Source organism: Nasonia vitripennis, chromosome 5, assembly GCF_009193385.2.
Source record: "Nasonia vitripennis strain AsymCx chromosome 5, Nvit_psr_1.1, whole genome shotgun sequence".
Classification (NCBI taxonomy): Eukaryota; Metazoa; Arthropoda; class Insecta; order Hymenoptera; family Pteromalidae; genus Nasonia; species Nasonia vitripennis.
The window spans coordinates 12311548-12329516 of record NC_045761.1 but is presented as its reverse complement, the minus strand read 5'-3'; the positions used below and the strand labels follow the sequence as shown (position 1 = coordinate 12329516).

The window sequence follows — 17969 nt, the reverse complement described above, 5'->3', positions numbered from 1 at the left end:
AGTTACAGCTGAACTGCAGGAATCACCTTTACCGGCAGACGGTAAAAGCTGCTTAGTTACAGCAGCAGAATTTGCATAATCAATACACTTTCGCATTTTAATGAACGAGCTGACGATTATTAAATCAGGAGCATACCATGCCTAATAGTGTATAGGTCTAAGGAACTTTCAAATTTTTTCCGTTTTTATTTATTGTTCTAATTGTCTTACACAGTAATTTGATATCAGATAATATACAGAAAACTTATAAATAACATGATACGTAAACTCTATCTAGCCAGTAAGTGTTGTAAATCTACGTATTCAACCGTTGTTCAGCCATTTGCGCGCGCGCGCGCGTGTGTGTGTGTGTACTTTTCATACGTAAACGTTTAACATTATATTACCTATAGTTCGAAATAAAAAATGTATATTATATCAACTATAAATGACGAGAGTAAAGAGGAGAAAAAACGAACTTAATAAACAACAGCGTAAAAATCTAGAATACACTGGAAATGTGTCGAGTCGTCTGAAAAGTTCAAGTACCCGATTGTAAATTATAATATTATTCTAAAATTCCATCATCTCATGGATCGAATTCAAGTAGAACTTTTCAAACGCCTGTCAACGATCCCCTCAGAGTATAATGATATTGCCGACTACGCTACAGTAGTTTTATGCTATCACACATTTACCTCTCTATCGTATAGTTTGCATATTGCGCGCTTTATCGTTACATAATGGTGTACAACGCGTTTATAATATTCGCATGTCGGAATACTTACACATAGAGACATAGCATAGACGTGTGGTATAACTGGAAATAGAAGGACTTGGCTGCAACCTGGGCCACGCCATATCTCTGTATAAATTCGTTTTTACAATATAGTTACATAGGAAAACGATTTGCCCTCGACTCGTCATCAGAGCCTCGAGCGATTAACTGGCGGGAGCGGTGGTACTGGGACACACGAGGGCCGTCTTCCAGTACTGCAGGGCGTCCTTGTCGAAGGGCTGGGGACTGGCGAGGTTCTCGGTGAGCCACTGATCGATGGCCGGCAGGTTCTTCTCGCTCCAGCGGGTCTCCTGCTTGATGTTCTCCATGGCCTCGGTGACGAAGTTCTCGGCGCCGTCGAGCTCGCTCTTGCGCTCGGCGTAGAGCTTGGAGACGAGGTCGTAGCCCTCCTGGGTGTTGAAGAAGCCCGTGGCCGACTGGACGATGCCCGTCCAGAGGTTCTTCTTGCCCTCGAAGCGCTGCTTCACCGTGTCCCAGCGCTCGGCGAGGAACTTGAAGAGGGTCGTGTAGCCGTTGGCGCTGCCCGTCAGCATGGTGAAGATCAGGTGGATGTCGGCGTCGGTGAAATTGCCGTTGCGCTCGATTATCGCCACGTTCAACAGCCTGTCGACCGATCGGCAATACGTTATCGTGAGTACGTTATTGTGAAATCGAGTAACTTGTCTAAGAGTACATGAGGGTGTGTGTGTGTGTGTGTGTGTGTGTGTGACGTACTTTTGGATCTTGGCAGCGTCCTTGGGACAGCCGGCCAGGGTCTTGAGAAGGTAGGTTCTCTCGCTCTGCTTCCTCTCGGGGCTGTTCCTCGGGAAGTTGATGACGCGCTGCAGACCAAAGTCCCACTCCTCGTCGGTGCCCCACTTGAAGACCGGACAGATGAACTCGTTGGCGACCCTGAGGACGGATTTTATTATTGCAGAAACTATGGGTATGATGTGTAGAAATGACGATTGCGAGAGGGAACTAACGGGTTGCCCTTGTCGGGTTCCTTGTCGGCCATCCACTTGCTGAACTGCTCGCGCGCCTTGGCGATGCAGGGCTCGTAACCGGCTCGGCAGAGGAAGTATCTCGCCAGACCTCTCAGGTGCGTCTTCCACGACGGCTCACTGATCTGCAGGTTCTCGCAGGGCTGCGTGTACATCGGCTCCAACAGCGAACGCGAGTAGGCCTGCATGGTTTGGTTGAAAGCTCGAAATTAATTTCAATCCAATTAGTTATAAATTTTGCCACGAGAATCGATACATTACCTCGAATTTGGTGAAAACAGGCGAGCCCTCGATGCGCCTGCCGATGTGATCGATCATGGTGAAGAACGGCTCCCAGACAACGTGGCTCTTCTCGTGCTTGAGGAAGAGCGTCATGTTCAGGGCGATTTTGAAGCAGAGCTCGTCGGCGTAGGCGAGGTTCCACGAGTCGTGCAGCAATTTGGCGCGAGTCAAGGTCGGGATCGTCTCGAAGTTCGGGCCCCGCAGGTAGTCGGCCAGCAGTTGCCAGTTGCACGAGTCGTAGTTCACCGGGAATAGACCTGGTACGCATAGACGTTCGTTCAGTTAGCGATTCACCATAAACACACTGCTACAGCCTTACCGATCTCCTCGGGATTGACGACGATGAAGCTCTCCTTGTCCTCGATGTCGGGGATGGCGAGGTCCTGCTTGGACTTGCCTTTGAGCAGCCAAGCTTTCGGCGTGTAATCGCTGTTGTTCCACTTGTTACGGGATTGCATCACCAGAGGTATGTTCCAGCGGTACGAGCTTTCCCAGGAGCTCGGAGGAGTTTTCCGCGTCTCGCGCACGTAGGGTTTCTTTTGAGGAAAAAAAAAACAAGTGTACAAGAACGTTCGTTACAACTAATCTGGCCGGGGCAAGTTCGGCTTGACGGGTATTGCAGCCGGAGCAGCAGACGGCTGGGATAATCTAGTTATAGCTCTAATAGAGGATCCGAAGGAAGAGGAGTGACGTATATAGAACGCCTTACCTGGCTGAAGGTGATGGTGTTGTTGTCGTAATTGCGGGTGACGGTGACGAGGGGAAGTCGCTCCTGGTCTATCCAGGTGTCGGCCACTTCGTTGATGGTCAAGTCTTTGGGCAAGGATTTGTTCTTGTCCGCCACGAAGTTCATGCTGTCGTAGATGTCGGTCTGGGTGAAGGATCTCGCGTCGCGGCCCTTCGTCAGCCCGGGTCTAATATGCGGGGAAAATATCGACGAGAAACGGTATCAGACTATGAACTTTGCTAAGCGCATCGCGAATGGGATGATCGAAGCTTTCAGACAAATTGCATGTTTCCGAAGAAGAATATCAAATCGTTGTCAAATAACGATATCGAAGTTTATGGTCAGATAGGGATTCTGGAGATACAGCGATAAAAAATACACGGGTATCTAAATCATTTATCCAAAGGAATAACTTTTTCTAACTGAATTAATTATAAAATCTGAGCCAAAATTGAGGAAATTTGCAACATCTCAAATACTAAATTAGCCAGAAAAAGGAATATAGAGAATGAATGAGGATTAGATGAGTAATTTAAACTATTTAGATCAAAGCAGAGTTCAATCAATTGAAAAAGAAAAACAGTTGCGTCATTCTAAACTAGAATATAAAAGACAGAACGATCACTGACAAGTTCTTGGATGACCAGATCTATTATTGGATCATATGCTTAACATTTATATAACATTTATATATTAGATTAAAATTATTGATTTCATTGAAATAAATGAAATAAGATTTGCAAAAGCGAGAGCATAGCTGATGATTTTAAAATCTAATAAATCTTTATTCGATTTATGAAGAGTAGAACAAGTATAGAGATGATTATAAATGTATACAATAATGTTGATGCGAATAGATCAACGATTGCAACTTTTCTTGATTAGTCCCAATCTTTTGATACATATAAGATCAGAAAAATATGGCGTTATGGGTAGAGCGCTACATGTAATTAAAAGCTATAACAACACTTAATGTAACAAAAACAGAGAAAATTATAAATTTCTAAATTTAAAGCCTTTCAAAGGATGTGGCGTGCCGCACAAGAAACTATTATGGAATAACTACCATATTCGTAATGTATATCAATGATTTATTAAGTTTTATACCTGAAAGTTGTATCGTGTCTTATGTGGCTCACAGAGTCGAGGACAGAGAAGTCTGCTCTGAAGATACATGGCAACAATCGGGAGTAAATATTAATAAACATTTACAACAAGCTTAATACTGATGATCAAATAAAATGAAGCGCATATCGGATGTATTGAAAATAGAATAAAGTATATTCTGTTTACTTTCAACTATATAAGTTACGGAGTAAACGTAAACGAAAATTCCCGTTATTTCATTTGGTATCGTTAACTATGGAAAGTATTAGTATCATAAATTTCAAGGTATTAATTGTGGGTTAATTTTATAACAGAAGTTCACCAGTCCTTGAGTAAGATTAATATGCTGGCAACATAGTTTTACCTTTTTGGGACGCGTGTTTTCTGCAATAAAGGAATAAAAAATAAATTACCTAGCACTCGACTGCGTTTGGATCAGGTGTCTCATGCTGGTCCTGAAATTATCCTTGCCGAGGATGTAGTAGAACATCCGGAAGACCAGCTCGACTGAAAACATACGATTCGAATAACGACCGCACTCTTTTCCATTATCATAGCTTATCAGCATCTCATTCGAAATACAACTCCGCGAGAAGAACGCAGCAATTAAACCAACAGCTTCTATGCTCCGTCTCCGCGAAAAATTTGCATTTCTCGCTTCAGGCGTGCAACAATGCGACTCGGCCGCGTCACACAGCGATAACCGCGGCTGTGATAAATAGCTATGCGTGAGCCGCTGGCAGAAACAAATCGCGAGCCATTGTTTACTAACAATTTCTCATCGAGAGAGGAAAAGTTTTTCTTCGTCGCGGTGCAGCAATAGTCGTAAAGATTGTACTCACTCTTGGCGAATTTGGCGTCGCGGATGATGCCGGTGCCCCGGTTGGCCCCGAAGGTCTTCCCGTAGCCGTAGTACAGCGAGTAGAGGATGTTCATCGGCCACTTGCCCTTCAGCTCGTCCGGGTTGATCTGCGATTCGAAAGAGAAGAGGAGAATTAAAAAATATCAGTCAGACTGTCGCTGCTCTCCTGCGTGCAATTTACGGGCCATAAATAGCTCGAGCTTTCGAGAGCAGACGTCGCTTTCCGCGGCGGCACTAAATTTCGCCGGCAGATAGAGAGAGAGAGAGAGAGAGAGAGAGAGAGAGAGAGAGAGACTGTACGTAAACACATGTGCGCGTACTGCAGAAGTGAAGCCGTGAAATATGGAAACGGCCACGCAGTCGCGTGTATTACGGATCCCCAATAGCTGTCATCTATCAAAGCGACCTTCCCATAATCTCGCGCGGGTGTACGCACGCCTCCCAAAGTGTATTACGCGATGGACAAGCACTTACGTCCATCGTGGTCATGGAGGCCAAGAATGAGTTTAAGCCCTTGTTCTCCGAGGCGTCCATCCAGCGATAAGGAGTGATGTATTGACCGATCCACTGGTAAGTCAGCTCGTAAGCCGTGTTCCAGACTAGGGGACTGCTCAGCTCGCCCTCCCTGCGGCAAATCGAATTCGTGTATCAGTGCGAGCGTGGACGGTTGCCGCGCTCTTTTCATCTATTGAATGTTGCAAACTCACTTGAAAATCATGAGGCCCCAGTTGTCGGAGGCTTTGGTCGCGGTGTACATGGGCATGCCCACGACGTCGAGCTTCGGCAGCTTGATGGAGCTGTTGAAGTAGTCCTGCAGGTAGTTGACGATGGTGACGATCTTGTCGGGCACGTCCTTGAGAGCCTCGAGGTACTCCTTGCGTCCCCAGACCTGCACCTCCAGAGTCTGCCCGTCGACCGGGTTGACCTTCTTCGTCGGCTTGATGCTCTCGAAATCCGAGATGACGAAGGCCAGCTGGTAGGTCGTCATGTCCGGTGTCTGCTGGAAGTGGTCCTGCACGAGCCCCTGCTCACTGGATCTGCGATGAAAGCAGTTGTCCGATTATTCGGAAATTCGAGTCGGAGATCGGATGGCGGGAGTTTTGAAAAAAGTTCTTACACTGGCACGCTGCGCTCGATCGGGGTGTTGGAGAGCGCCGTCGTGTTTTTCGGTCGCGTCAACACCAGCTGGAACTTGGTCTTGTACTGGAGCTCGTCGAAGCTCGGGAACATCTTGCGGGCGTTGTTGAGCCGCAGGTAAGTGGCCACGTAGGTACTTTTGGGAAGGAAAATTAAAGGTAAGATGATGCATAAAAATTTGGATGGGATGATTGTCTTACTGCTTCTGGCCAGCCGTGTCCATGTAGTAGTTCATGAAGAGGCCGGACGTGTCGTTGGTCGTGATGTTGCCCATGTAGGTGATGTCGATCTCGCAGGTGACGTTGGTCCTCAGCGACTTCTCCAGGTGGATCATCAGCTTGCGCGGGTTGCGCTCGATCTTGGCGATCTTCACCGGGGCCGGAGCTTTCGGCTCCTCGCTGTCGACGGGAACGAATGTTACGGCATAATATCACAAAGATCCACTACGCGGAACTGGTGTACTCACGCGCTGTCATCGGCTACGATGACGTCGTTGAGCCGAGTGACCTTGACGTTCGAGTGGGATATCTGCAGGTCCGGGTGTACGTGGAGGCTTATCTTGTCGGCGCGCTCGGTCCAGGTGACGTTAATGCGCACGCGACCTTTGAACTTGGCCTCCTGGATCAACGGCTCGATCTCGAGGATGTAGCTCTGAGGTCGCAGGTCGTCGCACAGGCATACCGACTCGAGCTTGTGCTGCTCGTTCAGGTCGACGCTGCGCTCGTGCCTCTGCTGCGCACATACGTAATATTCGATCTGGTGATTAACGGCTCATTTCGGGCTGATCTGGGCGCTTGGTCGGTCGCTTAATTTGGGGCCGCGTATAGATTTGGAACGAGCTTTCGCATGGCATAAGCGGCTAGCACGGGCATTCGTTCTCTTTATTGAAAACCGGTTGTAAACATAATCTCCGGTAGAAATTTCGAATTTTATAGGCGAACATATAAACGGCGTTAATATGCTATAATCTACGCGAATCTTAGAGTTGAATATTTTACTGTTTATATTTTGATTTATTGGCTTTTATCTTTGTTGGATTTATGCTTAGTTTATTCGTTTGATGGTATCTTTTGTACATCCGAGATCTTAATTTGCGGTACCTACGATCAGCTAAAAGTTTCTAATTTAAAAAGCCTGCGTGCACTGAAACGGACCCTACTAGTTTTTGAAAGTTATTAAATATATGTCCTAGAGATTGTTAACAATTCTTATGATTTTTTATTCCACTTTGGTATAGTTCAAACGTGCATCTACAATTGGTGGATTGAGCATGGCAATAATGAAGATAATGTTTCTTTATTTTAGTACGACAATTTCTACTTTATCAGATTACTTCTGGGCAGTTCTTTATTCTACTATTAAAAACTGCTTCCATGAATTTTTTGGAAGTCGCAGTTAGTAGTCAGAATCACACTTTTATTTTAACTAATTACAAAAAATTACAAAACGTCCATAGCAAAAGATGTATTTCGAAAAACGAGTCACTCATTGATGATAAAATAAAATCTCTCCCGCACGCACATCGAACTCCCAACAGCTCTGCAAGCAATGGCTCAGCAGCAGCAAACTCACCTTCGGAAGAGCGTCGATGGCGATTATCAGGATTATGGAAATCCCCAATTTTAAGGCGGATCGCCTCATCTTGCTGCCCTGGAAATCTGCGAAGAATAAAGCCTCACTTTGTAATTACCACGGGACAAAATAAAAAAAAAATCGAATCAAAAGCGCCAAAGCTCGACCCCCACTAGCAGAGCCGCTATACACACCCTCTACGCGCTAGCTATTCGAGGGAAAAAAAAGCACAGTCTCGAATTCGAAAAAAAACGTCGATGCGCGATCCTTGGCAGTCGCTCGCTCACTGTCCCTTTGCCTTCGACCTCTCCTCGGAGTTTCGAAGCGCGCGGACGCGGCGCGTCCGCGCGGGGGAACAGTTTAGATCATGATGATCGGTGTCAAGCGACGAACACTCGCCTGTCGGGATATCACCGAGATCCCTCCCCCCGATGCAGTCAATCCGCGTCCATCCAGCTCTCGAACTAAGAGAGAGAGAGAGAACCGCTGTAACGATGTAGGTCCGCAGCTCGTTATCCAATTCAGCGGCACAAAAGGGGTAATACACCTACATTTGCTCTCCTAGTGTGTGGTGTGTATCAGAGCCGGATGCGACGGCTGATGAGAAGAAACGGGCGTCTCTATGCGTGAGCTCTGCCCCTTTGACGTCAATGTGCGGCATTATGATATGCCTACGTGATTTTCTGATCGGTATGTCGGCGCGCGTGAGTCGCTATATATATATATATACATATATATATATATATATATATATATATATATATATATATATATATATATATATATACTGTGATCGCGGGTGTTTTTGTCGAGCTCGCGGAAAGGTATCCCTAGATAGGCTTGTTTTTACCATCGGTATTATTATTCGAAAATCGAAAACATCGCCCACGCACACCTATATATGCACGTAGCAGCCCGGTGCGTTGTTAGCGAGAGATAATCAGAGCATTGGTCCGGACAACCTTCGGCGCTCATTGCCCTCTAATTGTCACTTGGTGCCGCTGAAAAGCGTGTCAGCCGCGCTGTACGCTATAATACATATGCGCGTATGGTAAAAGGCTCGTTCCAGCTCTGATTAGCCGCGTGGAAGATTTTTCGATCGTGCCGCGACACGTAAATATTTAATATTTATCGTTCTTGCGCATATGTGGGGCAGTCTTCGGGGAAGTAGGCTCTCTGAATACGAGAGATTATCCGCGAAAATGGGCCTCTGCGCATCAATTTCCGAGCCGTAACTAGATATGCATTATTGCACGTCATCTCTCGTCGAGAGCCACGTGCGCATTTCGACTTCCTGCCTATGGGCAGCTTTTTCAAAGATGTGATGATGAAGATCGGCTGACGTAACGGGCCGCGCGCGCTCAGGATGAAAATGTACAATGCGTGCGCGCGTACGAATTTCGAATCATCGCAGTCGAATGCGCTCATCGTAAAACCGCCATAAACTCGCGCATTAAATTAAGTAACAAGCATATTACCGCGTCGATCGTTTTTCTCGCTCTCGGAACGGCGATTTCCTGAGAAAGCTCTCCCGAAGAAAAGGAGGAGAGCTTCTCGGCCGAAAAGACGTCGAGTCTTAATCGCGAGTCGCGCGCTGACGAGAGAAAAAACGAACAGCGAAGAAAACCGAGGAGAGAAGTGGGAGGCATATCCTCGCTATACCGGCCAGGTGGAAGTACTAATTGCGCTTTACCTGTCGCGCCGCAGTAGCGCTCTTTGCTCTCAGTAGCGCTGTGTTGTTGTTGTTGCGCGCGTCGTATGCGTATGTGTCCGCAGTGCGCTCTCGGAACAGCCCGAGGATATTTGCCCGCATTTATACATCGCTGTGATTTTTGGCTGCCACCAGCATGAGGCGGGGCAGTGTAGTTACCTACGCTGACGACGGCCGACGACACTGTGAGATTCGATTTTTATATACGTGTTCCATTTAGCGCCGCGATTTTCGACTTTGTTAGCAGATTCCAATTTGCATTTCGTCATCGTTACACGACTGCACTCCGCGACAGTTCTATTTGCACGCTCGCCGGAGAGACAATAATTTTTCCCGCTAACAATAAACACGTTTCCTTAGCTAATGTCCGACGAGCTGACTTATTGTTTTTTTTTTGTTCCATCTCCGCGGAGACGAAATATTTTTAAAAGTCAAATGCGCGCGCTTATCGGCCAGCCTCGTCGTTACCCGCGCTTGCACATACATATTATACGTGCGTAGAATGAATGAATAGACGAAGATTTTTCTTTACCGACGCCGCGCAGGCCTTCGGCTCTCCGGCCAGTTACCGAAACCGTCATTATTAGAGAACGTCGGAAGCGCTCATTTGTCCCCCGGCAATAACACCGTGCCGCGCGCGCTCACGGCTGCAATTGCGCGTATCTACGCTATACACCGCGCCGCGCGAGGAATTATTAAAATTGAGAGAAAAATTGAGAGGTTTATAGAGCTGCGCTTGCATCCATCTCTCTCGCTCTCGTTATAGGATATATCGAGGAGCGACGTGTGCAGGGATCACGCGACTCCGATGTGCCATCGTGTCTCGAGTCATTTACGAGCGTTAAATATTGGCCGACAGCTTCGTGTGTCCAATTAGAGCCCACACGATTTCGCTTCGTTAATTAATCGCCCGCTATACTATACTATACTCTAGCAGCTCTTTATCTTCACCCTCTCGCTTAGTAGCACACAGAAAGAAAGCGCAGGATTTATCATTTTTTATAATTCTCGCGCGCGCGTGCGAAGCTCCGCTCGATTATGCGCGGATGACGCAACTCCGGCGGATCCATCGCGAAATAAACAGCTGCATCAGGCGCGCGCGATTCAGAGCCTTTTCATAGCCCGCTCGCGCTGCAGTTACGCGCGTTATCGCAGCTGCGGCCGCGATAAGCCGGAGTTTTGATTTCGCACGCGCGTTAAATTAAAAAGGAAATCTCTCTCTCTCTCTCTCTCGCGGCCGCGGCGACGTGTGTGCTTTTCTCGGGCGGGCCTATCGTCGCGACGTATAACGCGTCTGAATGGAAAAGTAGGTCGAGAGTTTTGAAATTCGAATAGGAAGAGGAAAAAAATAGAAAAGTACGAAAAGCGCCACTTCCCGTCGCGTGTCGGCGGATGCGTATAACTCTCGAAAAATCGGCGTGCGCACCGTTAAGCAGAGGATGAGTATTAATATAAGGCCGAGTCGACCTTGTCGCGAGCTAGAGCGAGAGAGAGAGAGCGAGAGAGAGAGAGACGGCTACGTCAGCGCAACGGCGCGCTTCCGGACGAGCGATCGCCGAACGCAGATAGACGAGCCAGTATAGCGCATCCTTCCCCCATCGCATACGTGCATATCGCCCGCCGGGAAGTAGCTAACTCTCAGGCGCGTGTACACTTGCGACTGCACACGAACATCACACAGCTAATTGCGATTATGTGGAACCGATGCTGCTCTCGTTCGTGATTTTACGCGCGTTAGCTTGAGAGTATAGGATGATGATGATAGAACAATAATATGCCCCAACAGCTGCGGGAATGGTGACGCCGGAGTCGTACCGCAGCAACAATAGGCAAGAGTTCACCGTGAACGACATAGGTTACGAAAGAACGGGCGGCTGCTTCGTCTCCTACAGAAAGATCGCCTTTGCCTTCGTTTTCCTCCTGGCGGTCGCTATTGCCGCCGCGTTCATTGTCAACTACCTCGGATCGCAGTCGGATAAGGATGTGAGTATTGTGTTATGTACTGGCTATACCGCTCGGATATGCGCTCGCTTCATTCATGAGGTCGTAGCCGTGTGTGAGGAGATTTTGAGAGACAAAAATAGATGTCGTTCGATTATTCAGCTCACTATCGATTATTGAGCACGCTAGTTCAAAAGTCATCAAAAAATACCGAATATATGAAGTGATTCCAAGTGTTCATTCATCATTTTCGTCGAACCGGAGCTTAATTTAAAGTTCTGATACTTGGCAATTTAAACTTACTACACGTAGTTAACAGTAATGCCTGTTATTGCTTTCCATTACGTCACGAACGGGCAAAATATCATTTCCAAGTGCGATGATAAAATGCTATAAAAAAAAAGAGCGTTACTTCAATCTCTGCTTCGTCAAATAGACGGTATAACATAGCTGAAAAGTTGATTTTTCAGTGTTTTCGAGTTCATTCAATTTTTCGCTCACTGCAAAACCAAATAATCGAACGGCAGATTTTTCAAGAAATTCCTTACATGCAATCCCTTGGCGTTCCTTTGCGTTCTTTTAAAAAATCGCCTCCTCCTTCCAGACACCCGACGCGCTAACGATTCTCTCGAAAGAGGAAGAGACTCCGGAGAAGTACGTGCTGGCGCCGAGCATAAAACCCCAGCGCTACCGAATCGAGCTGATACCGATTCCGGACTTGGACAGGGATCGAGTCAAGCTCAAGGGACGAGTCGTCATTGAGTTCACGCACATCGGCAGCGGCGAGCCCACCAGTCAGCTGGTGCTCAACTCGAGGCACCTGACGATCGAGAGCCACCGGGTCGTCGTTCTCGGCGAGAACAATTCCACGAAGAAGGACGACGAGGATGGCGACCTGCGCATACGAAGCAAACGCGATGCTAACGGTATGTTGAATAATCGTTAAATATCGTCGATCGATTGTTGTGTAAGCATATACAGTGAGAGAACGCTCGAACATTGCGAGACAGAGACGCGACTGGAGCAGCTGCGTCTGGCGGAAGAGCCGAGTTTCGTAACGGAGCTCAAGATCGCCGGCAACAAAAGCGACGAGCTCGGCGGCCTTTACGTGATTTTCCTCGAGAAGGCTCTGGCCGACGGGAACTACTCGCTCGAGATCGAGTACGAGGCGAGCCTCGACGGCAGGGTCATCTTCGTGGAGAATTTCAGGAAGAACGACGAGGAGAGGTAGAGACGCATTTTCTCTATACATTTATACATATAGATAGAGTGAGAGCACTTTGCACGAGAGCTGTCACTTCCATTTTCTAATGCCCCCTTTCCGCGTGCGCTATGTGTGTATACACAGGCTGCTCTTAGTGTCGAGGCTGAAGCCCGTCAACGCGCCTCGACTCTTCCCGACGCTCGACGAGGCGAAATTGAAGGCGAACTTTGTCTTGACGCTCGAGCATCCGCGCGACAGCCGAGTCTTCTCCAACACGGCCCTGATGAATTCCAGCGACTCGTGAGTTATACATAAAAAAAAGTTATCTATAGAGTTATGAACTTGACATTGCGCTTTTCAGCGGCACGGAGAACCAGACGTCCGCGGCCTTCGGGGAGACTCGTCGGATATCGGCGCACAATCTGGCCTTCGTGATCGGCGCCGAAATCGAGTCCCTCGGCCAGGTGCCGATCACCGAGCAGCAATCCCTGACCTACTGGGCTGACCCCGGGCGCAAGTCCCAGGAGTACTACCTCCGCGACAAGCTCGACCGGGTGCTCTCGGCCTTCGCCGAGCTCTTCCAAGGAGTCTCGTTGCCCAGCGACAAGCTTGACCTACTGGCGCTACCGATCGATTTCGAGGGCATCTCGGCGCCCGGTTTGATCGTCGTCAGGGACTCGCTGTTCCACGTCGCGGCCAACAGTCCCGCGCAGAGTCGAGCCGAGGCTCTGCTGAATCTCATCGGACTCGTGGGACAGCAGTGGCTGGGGGGCCTGGTCGACGCGAAGAACTGGACCGACGCCTGGTTCGCCGAGGGATCCACCCGCTACCTCCAGCAGGTCCTGCTCGACAAGGCAAGTTATCGCCGTAGTTCTTTGCTTGAGTACGTAACTTGCAACGAGAGCTCGTTTCGACAGCGCAGATCGACCAGAGCCTCGGGGCGTCCGACGACTTCCTCATAGACGTGCAGATGGAGGCGATGGAGAACGACGGCTACAAGGTCTCCAAGGCTCTCGAGGCCAAGGTCAATCGCACCCGCGTCGAGGCCTTCGACTTGGAGGACAATTACAGCAAGGGTGAGCTCGGCTTGTGTATCGCATTGTGTATCGCATTGATTTTTCACGCGTTGAGTGATGATATGTAACGTGTACTGTAACGTTGTCCGCCCGTAGGTGCATGCCTAATAAGAATGTTGCATGGCATCTTGAGCGAGCAGGTCTTCAGGACTGGCTACGTCGACTTCCTCCGCCGGTGGTGGGTGCAATCCTTTTTTTACTCTCTTCTTCTTCTCTTCTTTCGCAAAAAACGTCAGCTCTGAGTAATGCTCCCGGCTGCTGCGAAAAAGTCGCTTTAATTGGCCATTGCGAGGGGATGTCGCGGGATTTTCGAAAAATCCCCCTCGTTACACGAACATAACATAATTGGCGCGATATTCGAAAAGCAGGACGAGCGATAATCAGAGCCGACCTTACAGCGTACCCCTGTAACGACTTTTTTCTTTCCGTCGGGACACACCAGGAGCTACGAGAGCACAGACTCCGCGGAGTTTCTGCGCTCGCTCGCGGGCAACACGACGATCGAGCTCGACTCCAAGACGATCAAGCTGAACGAGGCGTTCGCCGACTGGACGAGGAAGCCCGGCTACCCTCTCGTCAACGTCACGTGGCTCCGCGACAACGGCACTGTCGCCGTCCGTCAGGTATACCAGCCAATTTCTATATCTCCCGCGCGCCTCGAGGCGTCGCGAATAGTCGCGGTTTACGGGTCGTAAAAAGCACGCTAAAAGCCGCGGCTGCTCGCCGACGACATTCCTCGATCAGCGCGAGAGCGATATTCGATAGAATTTCATCTAATCATTCGAAAAATAACAATATAACAGACCAAGTTCAATTTCGACGACGTGCCCCGAGACGAGGACGAGGAGGAGGAGGAGGAGGGGGCGAAGATCGACGAGGACACGGCTCTGTGGTGGGTGCCGCTGACGTACGTGACCGTCGCCGATGGCAACTGGACCGAGCCGTCGGTCGCCTGGCTCAAGGGCAATGAGGAGATGACTCTCGCCAACGTCGACTCGAGCGGCAACGCGTCCTGGATCGTCGTCAACGTCAATAGAACCGGTTCGATAAATAATGTCTCTGTCTCTCGCGTGAATAATCATTGATATAAACGAGCTGCGAAATAGAGGGTCCGATAATCGGCACTTGACGCGCGGCTAACTGCCTGAGCTAACGAGCCTTTCCTGCCGAGCGCCCACGGCTATTGCGCGCCAAAGTGCAACTTGTAGCGCAATATACCAGCGTATTATATTATTATTATGTTTTTAGAGAAAAAAAAATTATCCTCTCGCTCTCAGGTTACTACCGCGTCAATTACGACGAGACGACCTGGCGAGCGCTGACCTCGGCGCTGAGAGACAAGCACGAGGACTTCCCGGTGGCGACGAGAGCCTCGCTCATCGACGACGCGCTCAGCATCGCCCGACAGGGCAGCCTCTCCTACGACACGGCACTCGAGCTTCTCGACTATCTTGGGCCCAGCGAGCGAAGCTACGCGCCCTGGGCTGCTCTTGCCAGACACGCCATGGAACTCGATTTTGCCCTGTACGAGACGCCGGCCTACCCCAACTTTCAGGTGAGAATACATTTTTACCTTTACAAATTGGTTATTTAGCGAAAGTTTACACTTACCAATGTTTTTTCATCGCAGGACTTTATGAGGAGGCTCGTTGCGAAGCTCTTCGACGAGATGGAGCCGAAGATCGAGGAAGGATCGCAGCTGGCGATGCTGGCCATGCGCTTGGCCTGTATGTTCGAGCACCAAAAGTGCACGAGCTGGGCCAAGACCAAGTGGGAGGACGTATTCAAGAACAACAAGGAGAACACGTGAGTGACTCTCTTATCGTTTGATTGACGATTTTCACAGCAGACTGCAGTACTCCGTGATCCACGTGTGACGTATTATGATTCAGACTGGCGAGCCACGTCCGCGAGACGGTCTACTGCGTCGGCGGAGCTCAACACGGTGGCAAGGAAGAGTTGTCCTACCTGATGAAGAAATTCGAGGAGTCCAAGGACAGAGAGGAGAAGGATCGATTGCTCTCGGCTCTCGGCTGCTTCCAAACGCCCTGGATTTTGCAAAAGTGAGCAGAGACGCGTGCGATATTTAAAATACAAACAACAATTTAAAATATTATCTTCCATGTAATTTTATTGGCGCACAGGATCCTCAACGAAATCCTCGAGAGCGACAAGTACGAGGACAACGACATCAAGGTGATACTCCAATCCTACACGCAGAATCCAGCCGCCGCCCAAGCCGCTCGTAGATTCGTTCAAGAAAACTGGAAGGAGATTGTGAAGAGGTGAGAGAAAAATTAATTATCCTAGCTTGCAAGTGACAGCGCGATTAATGAATTTCTGAAAAATTAACAGATTCTCCAACTCGTACTGGACGATGAAAGCCTTCGTCGAGGCCTCGACGAGTTTGCTCTTCACCGAGCGCGACTTGAACGAGGTACTTGTTTCTTTTGTGCAGCAACGAGATCGCTTATAGTCTTGGAAAACTAATTAAACATTCCGTTCCCGTGCATAGTTCAACACCTTCCGGGACGTGAACATCGAGAGCCTGAAGCTGATGGGCCACTGGGTGGCTCTGAACGAGATGAAGGCTTCCTCTTGGATCTTCAGACTGAAAGAGTCGTCCGGCAGCATCCAGAGATGGCTCAAGAATCACGCCAACTCGACCGTGTAGTCGTGTTTCTTTCGCTGATGCTCTGGTATACACGGATGAACAATGGTATATACAAGGAGAGAGCTGCGGATACAATAAAAGTTGCAAGAGACAATATGTTCTACCACAACAATTTTTATTTCTTCGAATGCTTTTTTCAAGCATAATTATAAAACCAAGCAACAAGTTCTCGTTTCGCTTATTTCCTAGAACGACGCCCGTCATATGATAATAGTACATATTTAACAAACCTTTATACGATTACACATAAGAACCGTATCTATAACGATCACATAATTATTCATTGCTTACCTTAATCGACTATCGTTTAATCTCCACCCTTATTTCTCTGCTCTTATTTTCTTTTGTTAATTAATATCGTTATTGTTATTTTATTATGTTATTAATATCATTGTTATTTTTAGTATTGTTATTATTTTATGCGCTACAATGACAATATGGAAAAGAAACGCGATGCGACCAATATATCGTGTATCAACACACGCACGAGGGCGTAGCAATAAACGTACAGTAATAACGCGTTTTTTCGCCTCCTCGTCTTGTTTCTTAATTTTTCTTCGCTTCATAATAATATATATGTTCTTAGTATTCAATACGCTCTCGCACACATCGACGAAAATCATATTATTTATACATGCATATAATTACAAGTGTGTATCGCGCGGAAATCGTCGATAATCGAGCGTCATAGTGCGTCGAATCAATTCGGTCACACTGCGCGCACGCATCGATGCGGAAATGCGTTGTGGATGATCTCTCTCCCTCACATTCTCTTTATCACTTTCTCACTTTTGGGTGTAAACACGCGACCGTTTTATGGTAGAATTCAGTATAGCATAATCGTCGTTAGATTTAGATAATATAATTAATAGTTGTATAATGATAATAATATTGTAACAATGTGAGTGTATATATAATAATTATAGCTATAGGTAAAGCGAGCGCTTATCTACATATCTATCGTTAAGTTAATAATTTGTTATTCTTTACTTCCATCGCCCTCAGCTGTTACAATGTTCAACGTGTTACAATGACCACCGCACGTTACAATGATCCGAGTAAAAAATGTCGGTGAACAGAATTTTACACCTCTCATTTTTCACTCGAACTATGTACGAAAAGTCCGTGCGAGTATATCCGAGCTACGAATATGAGCGCAAGATATCACATATATTTTTACAATAAAACGATATCGCGAACGAGGCAGCGCGCGTTACAAAGTTCATCCCGCCTCTGTATATCCGACGAATGTCTTCACTCGTGAAAATACCGATTTCAGGTATTATTTACACGTTATTTACAACTGCCTACTGTGTACTTATGTATTTGCCACGCTGTCGAGCTTGGCGGGCCGTATTTTGTAAAGTATTGAACGACGCAAGCGCTTTCATTACTTAAAATAGACAATAACTTGCCTTTTACATGTTTATTGGTTAGTTTTCATTAGCTGTTGATGGCCGTTAAAGTCTGAAAAATGTTAAAAGTTTTATTTGATTCGTTATTTTAAAATTTCAAAAAAACTCCACAGCGTCTCGCTTTTAAAAGTAAGGAAAGTCGTACATACGCCGTTAAGATTTTTCATTTAAAATTCTTTTTTCGCTCCCCGTGAGCCCTTGTAATTTTACCTTTCGCGCGACAACTTTCTTTTAAAGTGAAAAATAATGTGCGTTTTCTTTCCCACGTTCTTTACGAGTCTTTCGAACAGAAAGGGATATCTCAGAAACTATTGTACGGCTTGGAAATTTCTCCAGAGCTATTTTGCTGGTTGTTTTGTTGGTTGTTAACGCGTTAATTTTGTTGTAATGTATAATGTCATTTACCTGCCTATAATCATCAGTTATTTATATAATCGCAAGCTTTTATCGTCGTTATACTTATGAGTAATAAAATAATATTGAGTTGAACCGAGGGTTTG

At 47.4% G+C, this 17969-nt stretch overlaps 2 protein-coding genes across 3 annotated transcripts; one reads left to right on the top strand and one right to left on the bottom strand.

Moving 5' to 3' along the window:
• Nucleotides 1–162: 162 nt before the first annotated feature.
• On the bottom strand, nucleotides 163–7912 carry LOC100124280 (aminopeptidase N). Of its 2 annotated transcripts, XM_001608154.6 has the most exons (16): nucleotides 7643–7912; nucleotides 7449–7534; nucleotides 6343–6608; nucleotides 6077–6274; nucleotides 5857–6012; nucleotides 5447–5776; nucleotides 5214–5364; nucleotides 4720–4846; nucleotides 4291–4384; nucleotides 3878–3934; nucleotides 2753–2957; nucleotides 2363–2579; nucleotides 2023–2300; nucleotides 1744–1943; nucleotides 1493–1669; nucleotides 163–1381 (listed from the first exon to the last, which is right to left on the bottom strand). In XM_001608154.6, the coding sequence occupies exons 2-16, from the start codon at nucleotides 7515–7517 to the stop codon at nucleotides 922–924; spliced, it is 2985 nt and encodes a 994-aa protein (XP_001608204.2). In that variant the 5' UTR covers nucleotides 7518–7534; nucleotides 7643–7912; the 3' UTR covers nucleotides 163–921. The 2 variants fall into 2 exon arrangements, with proteins under 2 accessions (XP_001608204.2, XP_008216015.1); XM_008217793.4 differs by lacking the exon at nucleotides 3878–3934.
• Nucleotides 7913–9100: 1188 nt separating this feature from the next.
• LOC100124279 (aminopeptidase N) lies at nucleotides 9101–17958 on the top strand. The gene is made up of 16 exons (XM_001608153.6): nucleotides 9101–9344; nucleotides 10946–11142; nucleotides 11705–12026; nucleotides 12111–12327; nucleotides 12449–12604; nucleotides 12666–13158; nucleotides 13227–13380; nucleotides 13477–13558; nucleotides 13823–14003; nucleotides 14184–14421; nucleotides 14658–14935; nucleotides 15011–15186; nucleotides 15273–15443; nucleotides 15525–15665; nucleotides 15736–15817; nucleotides 15896–17958. Exons 1-16 carry the CDS (start codon nucleotides 9296–9298, stop codon nucleotides 16052–16054), a joined length of 3096 nt encoding a protein of 1031 aa, XP_001608203.2. The 5' UTR covers nucleotides 9101–9295; the 3' UTR covers nucleotides 16055–17958.
• Nucleotides 17959–17969: the final 11 nt, after the last annotated feature.

Excerpts from the sequence above, each read along its gene's own strand:
- LOC100124280 (XM_001608154.6), bottom strand. The coding sequence starts at position 7,517 with ATGAGGCGATCCGCCTTAAAATTGGGGATTTCCATAATCCTGATAATC. Across the intron at positions 2,301-2,362 it reads CGTCAATCCCGAGGAGATCG|GTCTATTCCCGGTGAACTAC; the intron begins GTAAGGCTGTAG and ends TATGCGTACCAG. Across the intron at positions 1,944-2,022 it reads CTGTTTTCACCAAATTCGAG|GCCTACTCGCGTTCGCTGTT; the intron begins GTAATGTATCGA and ends CAAACCATGCAG.
- LOC100124279 (XM_001608153.6), top strand. The coding sequence starts at position 9,296 with ATGAGGCGGGGCAGTGTAGTTACCTACGCTGACGACGGCCGACGACAC. Across the intron at positions 12,605-12,665 it reads CTGATGAATTCCAGCGACTC|CGGCACGGAGAACCAGACGT; the intron begins GTGAGTTATACA and ends TGCGCTTTTCAG. Across the intron at positions 15,444-15,524 it reads ACGCCCTGGATTTTGCAAAA|GATCCTCAACGAAATCCTCG; the intron begins GTGAGCAGAGAC and ends ATTGGCGCACAG.